Here is a 12,336-nt window from a genome sequence, read left to right on the forward strand (position 1 = left end):
GCTTGACAAAGACTGACTGGCTCGAAAAAGATGGCCTTTGGCATGTTGCTTCTGGGGGGAAAAAAACGTGCAAGTGGAAAAATATAATACGAGATCGGAATCCTTGTGCCGAAACGGCCTAACAATTTGATTTACCTTTCATGTGATGAACGCATCCTCGCTGTTTTCTTTTACAATGAATCATTTTCATGTTTTAATAATAAACCATACTTGAATCGTCGCCGTCTGCATTGTTTCATTTCAACGCTGCTCGCGCCGGAAACAATAATCGGGCGGGACAAAATTCACAGATCCCGATGGGTCCCACATGCACGTCACAAAATATCAGGAAGCTCGACAAATTCAAACAAAGGTGCTAAAGTATTATATAGTCCAGCTAAAATTGCAGGCCAGTTTTTTTCATTTTAGACATTTCCAGTTCCTCCTCCCTCACTTTTGCCCCTCCCACTCTCACCCTCCCTCCCCTCGCCCGCCCTTCTTACTTTTCTCCGCTCATCGGCCATCACTTAAGCGAGTGCCGGGAAGTTCTGTCCACAGTCTGTTTCTGCTCTCCAAGATGTCGCCGAGTCCGGTCTTCGCTCTGCCTTGCCTCACCGTCCTCCTCGTCCTCGCTTGTGAGTATCCTCTTGTTAGTGGGTTGTCTTTTTTTTTTTTGATTGGGGGGCGGGGGGCGGGCGGTCAGTTGAGGAATCAGAGCAGCTGAGAAAATATTTGGGAGGAAAATAAAAATTCTTACCTTCCAAGATGCATTTTCGGCTTGATGGATATATTGATAAGAACTGATGACAAAGTCAAAAAGTCCCAATTTATTCTTGATCATCAAAGGCTTGCATCCTTGAGCCACATGCTGCTACACCACGAGTCAAGACATGATCTGTTTGCCAACTTTTAAAATGCCAAGGCGCATATTTTAAACTGGACAACATTTCATTGTTCTTCCTGTCACTATATGTCGCCGTCATAGATAGAGGAACAAAAATATACCACGTGTAGCAAGTAAATATTATTTTCTTAGTTTCCAGTGTCGGGGAAAGTACCAACAACCCGAAACCAGCAGACGTCAAAGGTGACAGTCGCTAAATAGATCAAATGATGATTTCCCCCGAACTGTAGCGACACTTTTTACGTGCTGAACTCTGACCCCCGCAGAGGCCGCGCGACCCGTCTTCATGCCCGAGACGGACGCTGCGACTTTTTTCAAACGCCGGAGTCGCCGCTCTGTGAGATACTACGAGCAGCTGGGTGAGTCGTTACACCGACGACGACGACTACAAATGGGGAAAGCAAAATATGAGGAATATCAGGGATGGCTGCTAAGTCAATCAAGTATTGTGTAAGACAATAGAAGCCTCTTGAATATTCATTACGAGCCCGCAGAAGGAGTCTCGGGATCGTGCGGAGCGGGCGACATATCATATCGGTCGCCGTGTGTTTTTCACAGCCGAGCAGCGGATGCATCGGGCCAACTCGGAGAGCCGCAGGGAGCACAACGAGGAGCAACGCAACGAGTACGAGAACTACGCCGAAGAGGATCGGACCGGTAAACGCTTACACGTCGCAGAAGTGCGAGAGATCGCCATCGAGGTCTCAGATTGGGAGTCAAGTTTGGAACATACAAGACCAAAAAGTTGACATCTAATAATTGATATTGTGTCTTGTAATGCTTCGGAATTTATTGCCTGTGATTGTTAAAAACAAAAATGAATTCATCCCATTAATTTGCAACATACCTCAGTTAGCCTATTTAGCCTTTAGCGTGTACAGTAACGTCAAACCTCGGTTTTCAAATGTCTCTGTTCTCGACCAAATCGGTTTTCAACCAGAATATTCGGGTTTTTTACGCATCGGATTACGACTGAAAACCGGTTTTCGACAAAATTGAGCAAACCCGAAAACGTCACTTGACTCCTCTCGGCTTCCTTACACGAGGAAGTGACGCTTCTTCGTGTAACGTTCGTCGTGAACAGACGTGTTTGGTGTGATTTACGCAAATCTTGACTGTTTTTATGTTATTTCTGCATAGCGCATTAACCCCTAATCACGGGCTCATAAAATAGTTTCGGATTTCGAGCAAATCGCTTTTCGAACGGATTATGGTTGGTCGAAAACCGAGGAATATCACACCATATTTTTCAATTGTTTTCCTTTTTTCGATATCACACGGTGTATATGCGCACGACTTGATTTTTTTTTGCATTATGTCGCCGCCGGGTTGGACTAATTTGAACGTTTCCCCTCCCTTTGAAATGCAACAGAGCAACGGGAAAGAACGAGGGAGAAACAAGAGCAAGTCCGAGAGTACAACTATGACGGCCGCTATCCTCGATATCACTGGTTCCACTAAAGTGCGCTCAAAGCCAAAGTGAAGCGTGTGTTTTAACCTTTTCAGGTACGGCGGTCGAAGTGATGTCATCAAATTTAAATAACAAATCCATAGCCAGTTTTCTGCTTTCTGTATCTTTTTTTTTTTTTAACATTGTACACATCAAAAAAAATAAAGACTACGTAACGCATGCACGTCTTAACTGCTTTTTCCCATGCACGAACAAGCTTAATAAAAGGTTGCCATAATTGTTAGCCGGAGGCATTTGTAACAACTACTTAAATGTCGATTTTCGCAATGCACTCGATTTCCTGAGAGAGAAAGCGGCTTCAATTGACTTTTGATGTACTGCCGGCGTGACCAAGATGAGTTTCCTGGATAGTTATGCGGCGCTGATGTATTTGCCACACGCCGTAAAGGAATTTGGAGCGTTCAAAATGGAAGGCAGGGTAGGACGGAATAAAAGCGAAGAAGAGGAGGCGAAGGCTGCGCAAGTCATCAGGCTGAAATAATTTCCAGATCGGAAAAGTCAAGACGCACAAATGCCAAAAAGCACGCTGTAAAATTGCTCGAAGCTGATGTTGTCCTATTAAAACAAACCAAAAAAAAAAAAGTACCACCTGAGACTTTGAGGCTGGCGTGAGCCCCAACACCTGGAGAAGATTAAAGATTTTTTTTTTTTGTTTGTCTTCACAAAGAAGACGAGAATCACATTTCATGTGCTTGTAGAGGGAAAAGTGATTAACTCGCTCTCTCAGGCCAGCTGCTGAATTCTTGCGCTCTACTGTCACAAAAAAGTTATCGTCAAATTATTTGCTTGTGCCTTTCTGTGAAAGTGAAAGAATCTTCGTCTCCGGTCAAAATGCACGCGAGGTGAACGGAAGCGCCGATGTGTCCCGAAATGTGTCAATCATCACTTTAATTTCCTCCAAATGTCATGTTGGTCTCCATGATCAGTTACTAAAACAGCATTAAAATTCTTAAAATAAAAAAAAAATCATCATAGGAGTAAACTCGGTTCTACTTTAAGCTGTTGAGGAACTTTGCGTGCTCTTCCCCTCGCGGCTTCAGAAGCTCCCCGCCGATCTTTGGTCCCGTTTTCTCCTGCCAGAGACAAGAAAAAGCAGTTTTCATCTCCTCAAAATGCAAACGGAAGAAAATGGAAAGCATCCAAAAGGACTTTACGATAACGAAGCGTTTCAATGAACCGGGAAGAACTTTTACCTTCAGCATTCCATCGCGCTGCCATTTAAAGAGACCACAGTTGCTGGAAAAGTCAAAGAAATAATGAAGTTAAAATCTTAATACAGGAGAGCATTTTGCCCACACCCTTCCTAAAACACAAGAATCAGAAAAAATTGTCTCAAAATGGAGAAATTTGCAATCTACAGCAGCAAAATTGGAGGGGAGAAAGTAGAAAAAGCAAACGAAATATTTGCATGCACAAAATAAATGTCAAAAAAAAAACACATGATGTTCTGCAATTAACTCATTCACTCCCAAAGACGTTTTTAAACGTCTTTTCAGACTTGGTCCAGAATTGGCTGGTACTGAATGAGTTAAAATAAAACCTCAACGCACACAAAAAATAAATAAATAACAAAACTCTCCTTCGCAAGTGGAAAAAGAAATGACAATATTTCAAACATTGCACCCCCCCCTCCCCCGACCCAAATGTTTTTTTTCCTGTTTAACACCGCACATACCTCTGGTCAAAAACGTCACAGTTGCCATGATAGCCCTCCACTGTCTTGTTCAAAATTTAAAACACGGGTTATTTTCTTGGGAAAAAAAAAAAATGGCGAGATGCAGCCGTTGATTCGTCGGCAGCCGCTTTGTTCGCGTCGCAAAAAGAAACGACGAGCCGCGGCGCCCTACCTGCAGTGCTTGTGCGGCAGCCTGTCGAGCGCGACGGCCCTCTGCCCGCACGGACACTTGAAGAAACGTTTGACGGCGTCGTGCCAGCGCAGAGGGTGATTCTCACCAACGCAGCGATCCGCCGGTTTAAAGTAGGTGTAGTTACACTAAAAGGCAAAAGGCGACAGGAACTGGTAAAGCGCAGCTCCGACTTGTTCCGATCCGACGTAAGAGGTCACGGGAATGACCTTTTGACAGGAAACGGCACGACACTTCATCTCGCGGATGCCCTTCATTTTCTCCTCCATCTGCTCCTTCTTCACCAGCGGGTCAAAGTATTGCTCCTGCAACTGATACTCGGCCTGGGAGGGGTCAGCAAAAAAAAAAAAAAAAAAAGATTGAAGTTAGACGAGACACCAAACAAAACGGAGGAAACTATTTGCGGATTCGTTCAAGATGCGTGGAAGAATGAGGTCAATATGAAAAAAAAAAATTGGTTTGTCTTTATTTGAGAATGTGTTAGGTCAAATGTGAGAAGTTTTGGTATTTCCGAAAAAAAGTTTGTGTCCTTTCAGGGTGAGCAGTTTGAACTTGGAATGGCTCGATAAACATGAAATATTTTAATATTAATTTTGGAAAAGTTGGAATAGCCCAATATCAGCGTCTTGAACCCTTTTCAGGGACAGCGGCCGCTACGGTGCATGGCTTGTCATGTGATCAGGTGACAGGGTGCGTGAAAGCGTTTAAACAAGGTGAGTCGTTGAAAGCAGGTGCGTAAAGTCATTTTTGTCGCGGGACACTTTTGGGGTTACGTGACGACAGTGGAACTAACGGAAACGTTTTTTATTCCACATGACAGTTTGACTTTTCCGTACAGATTTTAACAAGCATCATGGAAGTTGGCACGCATGATTTGCTTTCGCGGGCCACATCGACTGATGTGGCGGGCCAGATCTGGCCCCCGGGCCTTGAGTTTGACACCGGTGGTTCAAAGTTTAAAGACGGTCAAAGAAAACGTGGACGGTCGATTATATTTTCGTCAAATGTCTGCGTTCATTCGAGAATGGTTTTGTGGAAAATGTGAAAAAAGGGGAAAAAAAATGCGGGTGTTTGGAATGCTTGAAGACGGCTGCGGGATGACGACTTTGAAGTTGGAATGTGAAAAATGAGAACAATTTTTTTTTTTTTCTTCACGCGCATCGTACCGCCTGCAGGACGGCTCCGTGCAGAGATGTGGCGGCGAGGATCTTTTGAAACTCCTCCGACTGAATATAGCGGAGTTCATCTCGCTTCTTCTTCTCCGCCGGCTCCGCGTCGGCACCCCCGCGCTCAGCTGCACGGAAAAAGCAAGCAAGTTGAATACAACGTTTATGCGGCAAGATGCCAGCCGGGCCCTGGAGGTCTGCTGGAAGTGTCATGAAGAGGCAGAGATGGTCCCCAATTAAACTCCAGGACTAGTCGTTCCCACAGAGCAGAGAGAATATGTGGCTAGAAATATTATTGGATGTTTTTTGTATGCGTTGCTGCTCCGCGTTTGTTGAAATATCAGTTGTTTGACGATTTCTGATTCACGCCGCGTCTGCCCGTTAGCCTCTCTACTCTGTTTCATGTTAGCAGTTAGCGAAGTCGAAATGACTTGAAGGTTTTGTTCAATACCCTTTTAAAGATTCACGGTAAACTTTAACCCCCCCGTGACTGACAAACGAACAAATCAAAGCGAGCGCATTTTGCCGCTTATTTGGAGAACCGCGCGAGCGAGAGAGCGAGGCGCTACGGAATACTGAAAAAAAGTTTGTCTGAATAAATGAAAGTGCATTTTGAATCAGTTTCAATGTGCTGAAAGTGCGGCGCAAATGTTTTTAGCTTTGATTTATTTTTTTAATCGTTTTTTTTTTTTTTTCACGTAATTAAAATTAAATCAAGGGTTCCATTCAAGTACATTAATGGAGTCTGGGGAATTTGATATTTTTGGGGGTAATTTTAATTTTATTTAAAAAATACATTTTAAAATGTCAGTAAAAATTAAAACGGGTTTACTTTTCTGTCTAAATGACAGATGCACCATTTTTCATTTGAAGATTTTTTTTTTTTTCAAACAAATGATACTGAAAAGCAATTATATGTAAATTTAAACGAGATTATTGTTATTATCCATCCATCCATTTTCCGATCCGCTTATCCTCACAAGGGGGTGGGGCCAATCGCAGGGCACACAGAACCATCGACGCTCACACTCGCACCTAGGGACAATTTGGAGTGTTCAATCGGCCTGCCGTGCATGTTTTTGGAATGCGGGAGGAAACCGGAATACCCGGAGAAAACCCACGCAGGCCCGGGGAGAACATGAAAACTCCACACAGGGAGGCCGAAGCTGGAATTGAACCCGGTACCTCTGCACTGTGAGGTCGACGCGCTAACCACTGCACCAACGGGCCGCCCTGTTGTTGTTATATATATTTTTGAATGTCACTCAAAGCGAAACAGGTGTTCATTGGAGTGTGGGTACCGTCAGGAGAGGTGAGACTCTTTTCCACACGGGCGCTGATCTCGCTGTCGCTCGTCCTCTTCCTCTTGACAGCGTTGGGGTCTTCCTTCTCCAACGCCATCCCCTTCGCTCTCAGCTTTTTCAGAGCCGCCAGCTTGGCGGACGAGAGGCTCAGAGCGGCGGCCGGCGCGGGAAGCGGACTGGCGTCGAAGAAGAGGACGTCCTCGCCCTTCGAGAAGCCTCGGCCCAGTGTCGGAGTCTGCGGCGTGGCGGGACTTTGGCCGGTCTTGGGGACGCCGAGAGCCGCTTTAGGGGACGCCGGTAAAGAGGGCGTGGTTGGTTTCGGCACCTCAGCGGCCTGGGATCCCACCACCCTACGTTGGCGGTTGAGCAGGAACTCCCTCTGCTTCTGTTTCTGCTGCTTTAGAAGGTCTGAAGCGGAGACGGACTGAAAAGGAGCGGCTTGTGGGTCTGTGGAGACTGACGGGCAAGACCAAAAAAAAAAAAAAAAAAAACTCAGTGGGTTGAGCACACGGGTTCGGACGCAATCGAAATGGGCTTGCGTACCCGATGCGCGTCCCTGTGTCAGGTGCTTCTTTAGCTGCAGGGCTCCTGGCGACGGCACCGACATCAAACTCTTGAACTCATCAGAACAATTTGAAACTTCTCCAGACTTCAGAGCTACAAAAAGAAAAGAAATACCGTATTGGCCCGAATATAAGACGGCCCTGATTATAAGACGACCCTCTCTTTTTCAAGATGCAAGTTTGAAAAAAAGACTTTTTAAGATAAGATAAGATAAGATAAGAAAACCTTTATTAGTCTCGCAATGGAGAAATTCCCAATTCACAGCAGTTTTTGAACACCAAATTAATTTTTATACAGAAAATAATTACAGTACATCTGAGACAAATGATTATAACATTATATTTGAGAGAAGAAGCATGTTATTTTGCCTCATTCAAATCTTAATATCTGAACATTTAAACATGTAAACAAAAGTGCAATGACATTCGAAAACGAATGGCTTCTGGTTTTTGAAATGTAAATGACATCATAACTTCTCCTCAGCTGCCGGTTAACCTGGCCGATCTTCAACCCACTTTTCTCCAGCTTGTCGCTACGTTTCTCCATTTTCTGTTATCTCTTCTCTTATTTTCTTCTCTTTTCTTTCTTACCGCTATTTTTTATTTTTATTCTTCGTGACAGGGGTTCACTTTGGCTTGGGGAGTCAAGTTCAGCATTCGCTTCAATGCTATCTGGCGCCATCTAGCGTTGTGAATGGGTATAATGTCTAGGCCCCGAATATAAGACGACCCCCACTTTTTCAGTCTTATTTCAATGCAAAAAACACCGTCTTATATTCGGGCCAATACGGTAACTCCTCAAAATGACAGTCTCGCTCGTTCCGAATTTCTTTTGCTTTATTTTTTTTTTTTGCTTCCCAAATTTGTAAATGCTCACACAGCCCATGGAAGCGCTTTCATGAAGTGGCGATTGACGACACGTATTTCCCGAAAGCCGCGGCCAACCTTACCGAGCATTTTCGCCTGAAGGATGTGACGAGCGGAACCTTTCACAAAGAGCTTGTCCAGAGTTGTCTGTCCATTTTTTTTCACTTTGGACGCGGATCTGCATGGCAATATGGAGGCAATTAGGAAAATGTCTTGGAAATGTCAAGTTGAAGAGCAGAAGCCGTCGTCCCGACTCACAGCGAGGCCGCGCAGGCGGCCGACGAGACGCCGCCGTAGTGGAAGCCGTCCTGACAGATGCGCTCCCTGAGGCTGACGCCCTTCACCTTGTTGGGCGCCTTTCCGGAGAACGACGACTGCAGCTCGGACCGCTTGGAGCACATTTTCTTGTATTGGGCCTTGACATGATATTGGCAGTACTGGCATTCGTACTGGACACACGGAAGAAAGACTACATATGGAATAGCTGATTTGAAAAGTCAAATCATAGTTTGACTGCAAGATGTAGATTTAATGTCATTCTGAATGAATCACACATTTTCGAATAAAATAATGTGTTTCATATTCACGTTGAACAGTTAATTTGACTCCTCAGGTCAACTCAACTAGACTTATAGAGCCCTTAAAAAAAAAAAAAAAAGTATCTGTTACCTCGTGCTGTACATCAAGTCATACCTCAAACACAACAAATACAATTCAAATATAAATCTAATCATTGAAAATAAATAAAAATGACATTGTTCTTATGTCTTTATTCAATTAATTTTATTCACACAGGTAATTGATTCAACAATCCTCAATAAAAATCAATAAGAAATTTGCGCGTGAAATTGTGTTTTATTCGTAAAAGATTAATCATTAATGTCATTAGAAACAATTATTTTGTAACATGAATGAAACAGTCGAAAAAACATGCGAAATAGGTCATTTTAACCGTAAAATAATTAATAAAAAATTCCACATGAACTACTTCAATAGTAGAATGAACCATTTTTTAAAATAAATTAAACAATAAATAAATATCACATTGTAATTGTCAAAACTTATTTTCCAAATATTTTTTATTTCATTAATTACAATTATGTCTTTTCACATATTATTGAGTGAGTAATTAATTGAAAAGGAATGATAACAATTTTAGTGGGGGTGGTTGTCTAAATGTTTCCAAGAAGTATTTTCAGGACTACCGGTAAAGTTTATGCTGAGTGAGCCCGGTTACAAAATGAGCAGAATTGACCAGACCTTGTCAACAGCTTTTCGCAGATTTGGAAAAAGGGCCACGAATGGGCAACGTTACCATGTTGACAAGCTGAGAGCAGGGATCGCCGTTTTTCTTCATGGCTTTGCACGTGCCGTAATCTTGAGCTTCACCCATCAGCAACACCTTCTGCGGGTGGTCCACTGTCAAGCTGACCTGCGGGTTAGAATTGACGAGCTTTTTAAACCCTTTCACGCACCCTCTAATCTGATAACATGATAAACTGTCCACTGTAGTGGCCACTGAACCTCAAAAGTTCCAACAGTTGCCATGTTATTAACTCATTCACTCCCAAAGACGTTTTTCAATTCTGGTCCAGAATTGGCTGATACTGAATGAGTTAAAAAGTTTGCTACAGTTTGCGCCTACCTCGTCATAGCCGTCCTTTTGTTTCATGGGGTTGGGGTTGAGGATTCCGATGACGGTACCCGTTTCGGTCTTCCAATGCTCCTTGCTTCAGACTTGGTCCAGAATTGGCTGATACTGAACGAGTTAAAAAGTTTGCTAGTTTGCCCTTACCTCGTCATAGCCGTCTTTTTGTTTCATGGGGTTGGGGTTGAGGATTCCAATGACGGTACCCGTTTCGGTCTTCCAATGCTCCTTGTGGACGTCGCCGAACAGGAAGAGCGACACGAACACATCCAGGTTGTGGAGGTCATTCAACTTCCAGATGCTAAATGTTTTTCCCTTCATAGGCAGAGACGTTTTTTTTTAAATATCGAACGCATCTGGGAATCTAATCTCAGAGAAGTAGCGGTCGATATTTACGCTGTTGTTGCTCTGCGGCGTCGCTTTGCTGACCAGCACGCCAAACGTCACCCAGTCGCTGTCCTCCAGCTTCTCGCGTTGCAGGCGGTCCGGCACCTGTGACAGGCGGATGAGGCGGCGGTCAGCCATCTTGCGGTCCATGTCGCTGGATGAAACCCGTGGCTTCCTGCAAACGTACACAAACCACTTTAAAGTTGAAGTTTTCACAGAAATTTGAGTGCGCCTAATTGAGGTTTTCCGAAAAGGTTCCGACCTGAGCCGCAATCCAGAGTATTTCTCCATAGCCACGTCTTTAGGAAGCGAGTCAAGCTTAAGCGATCCCGATGACGTAGTCGAGCAGGGTCTGCTCTGGAAGGTTGCAGACTGGCGGCGAGGAGTGGCCGCCTTGCTCGTGCTTTCCACGGGCAGGAAAGAGCTTCCCATCTTAATCTCAACCAGTGGTACTCTGTCTTCTGATTTTAAAAAATAAAATAAAATTGCGCAGCGATAAATGAGCCATTCAAATGATAAGATATTCAATCATGTGATGCGTTTTTACGTGGTGAAGTGTTGGGTTTGCTTTGGTGGGCCACTCTGGGTTTGCCTTTCAAAGAGTCAGCGGTGCTCAGCTCGGAGATAAAGTCAGAGGACTCCTGCACCTTCTGACTTCCTGTTCTGACCGCACTGGACGTTGAAGTCACTGATATGAAAGTGAAACGGAGCGTCATGACAATGAACATGTTTTTTTGTCCTTTCGCACATCAGCAAGTATGACAATGAACTGTGAGATAGCAGGAGAACACGACAGTATATTAGCAGATTTTGTAATCGAATTTTGATTTTTTTTTTTTTTTTACCTGACTGGCTATTTGTCTTCTGTGTCACAGCCGCTGGGATACGCTTGGGGGCGGCCTGGCCAGGAAGTGACGGTTTCGGAGAGGGTGAGCTATCTGATGGTCTCGCCAGGGAAGAGGAGCAGGAAGCACTCTGGCTTGCCTCCAGCTGCTTCTGCAATGCCTGCATTTTCTCCTGCATCCGTCTCAACTCCTCTGAACACGATGGAATGGGGGAAAACAATTTTATCAGTAAAACATCAACTTAAGGTATGTCCCATGAGAAAGGACGCAGATATAAACCTTGCAGCTCCTCTTGGGACCTGTTGAGACTCTCACTGGCTTCGCTTTTATTTTCTTGAGCCACTTGCTCTTCTTTTCTAATATCATCTACATCTCCAAAAAGCTCTGTCAATTCATCCTCGGGCTCCACATCTCGTCCTTCCTCATCCTCGTCGTCATTGTCAAACAGGTCATCAAAGTCATCGGCCTGCTGCTGCTTTTGCTCCTCTCCACGGCCCTCATTCTCAGCCATTAAGGCTGTCAAAATGCCCAGATCATCTTCACCTGGACAGAGAGTAAATGAATTGACTTCTCAACACACTATGAAGGAGTTCAACATCCATTTTCTAGGCCACTTGTACTCATTAACGTCAAAGGTGAGCTGCAGCCTATCTAGGTTGACTTTGGATGAGCCTTGTAGTGGGGGCCCGCCAATCGCAGACATTCTCATTCACACCTACGGACAATTTAGAGTCTTCAATGAACCTGACACGCAAGTTTTTGGAATGTGGAGCAAGCTGGGGGGTAAAAAAAATGCCGAATAAAATACTTACAATCCATTATAGGTCAGAGTCCACCTGAGTACGGCCGCCAAGCTACACAATGAGATTCAGAGTGTCAGTTAACATTACATGTTCAGGACAAAAGCACATTTTGCATTTTACAAACCACCATTAGGAAAGGGACGTGAATAGTATGAATAGTTACAAAAATGGCCGGTAGACTGAATTTAATAAACAGTACAAACTTCGAATGCATTGGACGACCAATTTACCATCGATGGGCCAAATTCAGTTTGTGTGTCTTCTATATTATTCAACGGAATCCAAACCCATTTAGTTCCGGTATTTTACGATCAGTTATTCAGTAATACGTACAAATATGAGTGTTTATTCGTTTAACTCAGCATATCTTGGTTGCTATTCTTTCAAAAGCGAGGGAGAAAATCCAAACTGGCGCTAAACGGAGGACCCCGTTGTTGTCAAAATCTTTTTAGGTGCCTCAAATATGCCTGATAACAATAGTCTCTCTCAACTTTCGATTTACTTCTTGGTCAGTGTTTTTTTTTTCTCTAATGT

At 44.0% G+C, this 12,336-nt stretch overlaps 2 protein-coding genes across 7 annotated transcripts; one reads left to right on the forward strand and one right to left on the reverse strand.

Moving 5' to 3' along the window:
• The first annotated feature begins 453 nt into the window (after nucleotides 1-453).
• On the forward strand, nucleotides 454-4,924 carry ucmaa (upper zone of growth plate and cartilage matrix associated a). Its single transcript, XM_019891866.1, has 6 exons — nucleotides 454-614; nucleotides 1,016-1,066; nucleotides 1,150-1,242; nucleotides 1,442-1,540; nucleotides 2,256-2,399; nucleotides 4,871-4,924. The coding sequence occupies exons 1-5, from the start codon at nucleotides 557-559 to the stop codon at nucleotides 2,342-2,344; spliced, it is 390 nt and encodes a 129-aa protein (XP_019747425.1). The 5' UTR covers nucleotides 454-556; the 3' UTR covers nucleotides 2,345-2,399; nucleotides 4,871-4,924.
• On the reverse strand, nucleotides 2,474-12,297 carry mcm10 (minichromosome maintenance 10 replication initiation factor). 6 transcript variants are annotated; one of them, XM_019891849.1, is made up of 20 exons: nucleotides 12,033-12,297; nucleotides 11,812-11,853; nucleotides 11,628-11,714; nucleotides 11,279-11,542; nucleotides 11,000-11,191; nucleotides 10,702-10,842; nucleotides 10,417-10,615; nucleotides 10,164-10,329; nucleotides 9,974-10,082; nucleotides 9,765-9,823; nucleotides 9,435-9,551; nucleotides 8,378-8,568; nucleotides 8,203-8,297; nucleotides 7,233-7,346; nucleotides 6,687-7,145; nucleotides 5,386-5,513; nucleotides 4,429-4,542; nucleotides 4,202-4,347; nucleotides 3,548-3,590; nucleotides 2,474-3,427 (listed from the first exon to the last, which is right to left on the reverse strand). In XM_019891849.1, exons 4-20 carry the CDS (start codon nucleotides 11,508-11,510, stop codon nucleotides 3,344-3,346), a joined length of 2,589 nt encoding a protein of 862 aa, XP_019747408.1. In that variant the 5' UTR covers nucleotides 11,511-11,542; nucleotides 11,628-11,714; nucleotides 11,812-11,853; nucleotides 12,033-12,297; the 3' UTR covers nucleotides 2,474-3,343. The 6 variants fall into 6 exon arrangements, with proteins under 6 accessions (XP_019747408.1, XP_019747407.1, XP_019747406.1 ...); XM_019891848.1 differs by having other exon boundaries at nucleotides 11,620-11,714; nucleotides 12,136-12,291; XM_019891847.1 differs by having other exon boundaries at nucleotides 11,620-11,714; nucleotides 12,033-12,291.
• Between the last annotated feature and the right edge of the window lie 39 nt (nucleotides 12,298-12,336).

This window comes from Hippocampus comes, unplaced genomic scaffold (assembly GCF_001891065.2).
Source record: "Hippocampus comes isolate QL1 unplaced genomic scaffold, H_comes_QL1_v1.1 scaffold63, whole genome shotgun sequence".
Classification (NCBI taxonomy): Eukaryota; Metazoa; Chordata; class Actinopteri; order Syngnathiformes; family Syngnathidae; genus Hippocampus; species Hippocampus comes.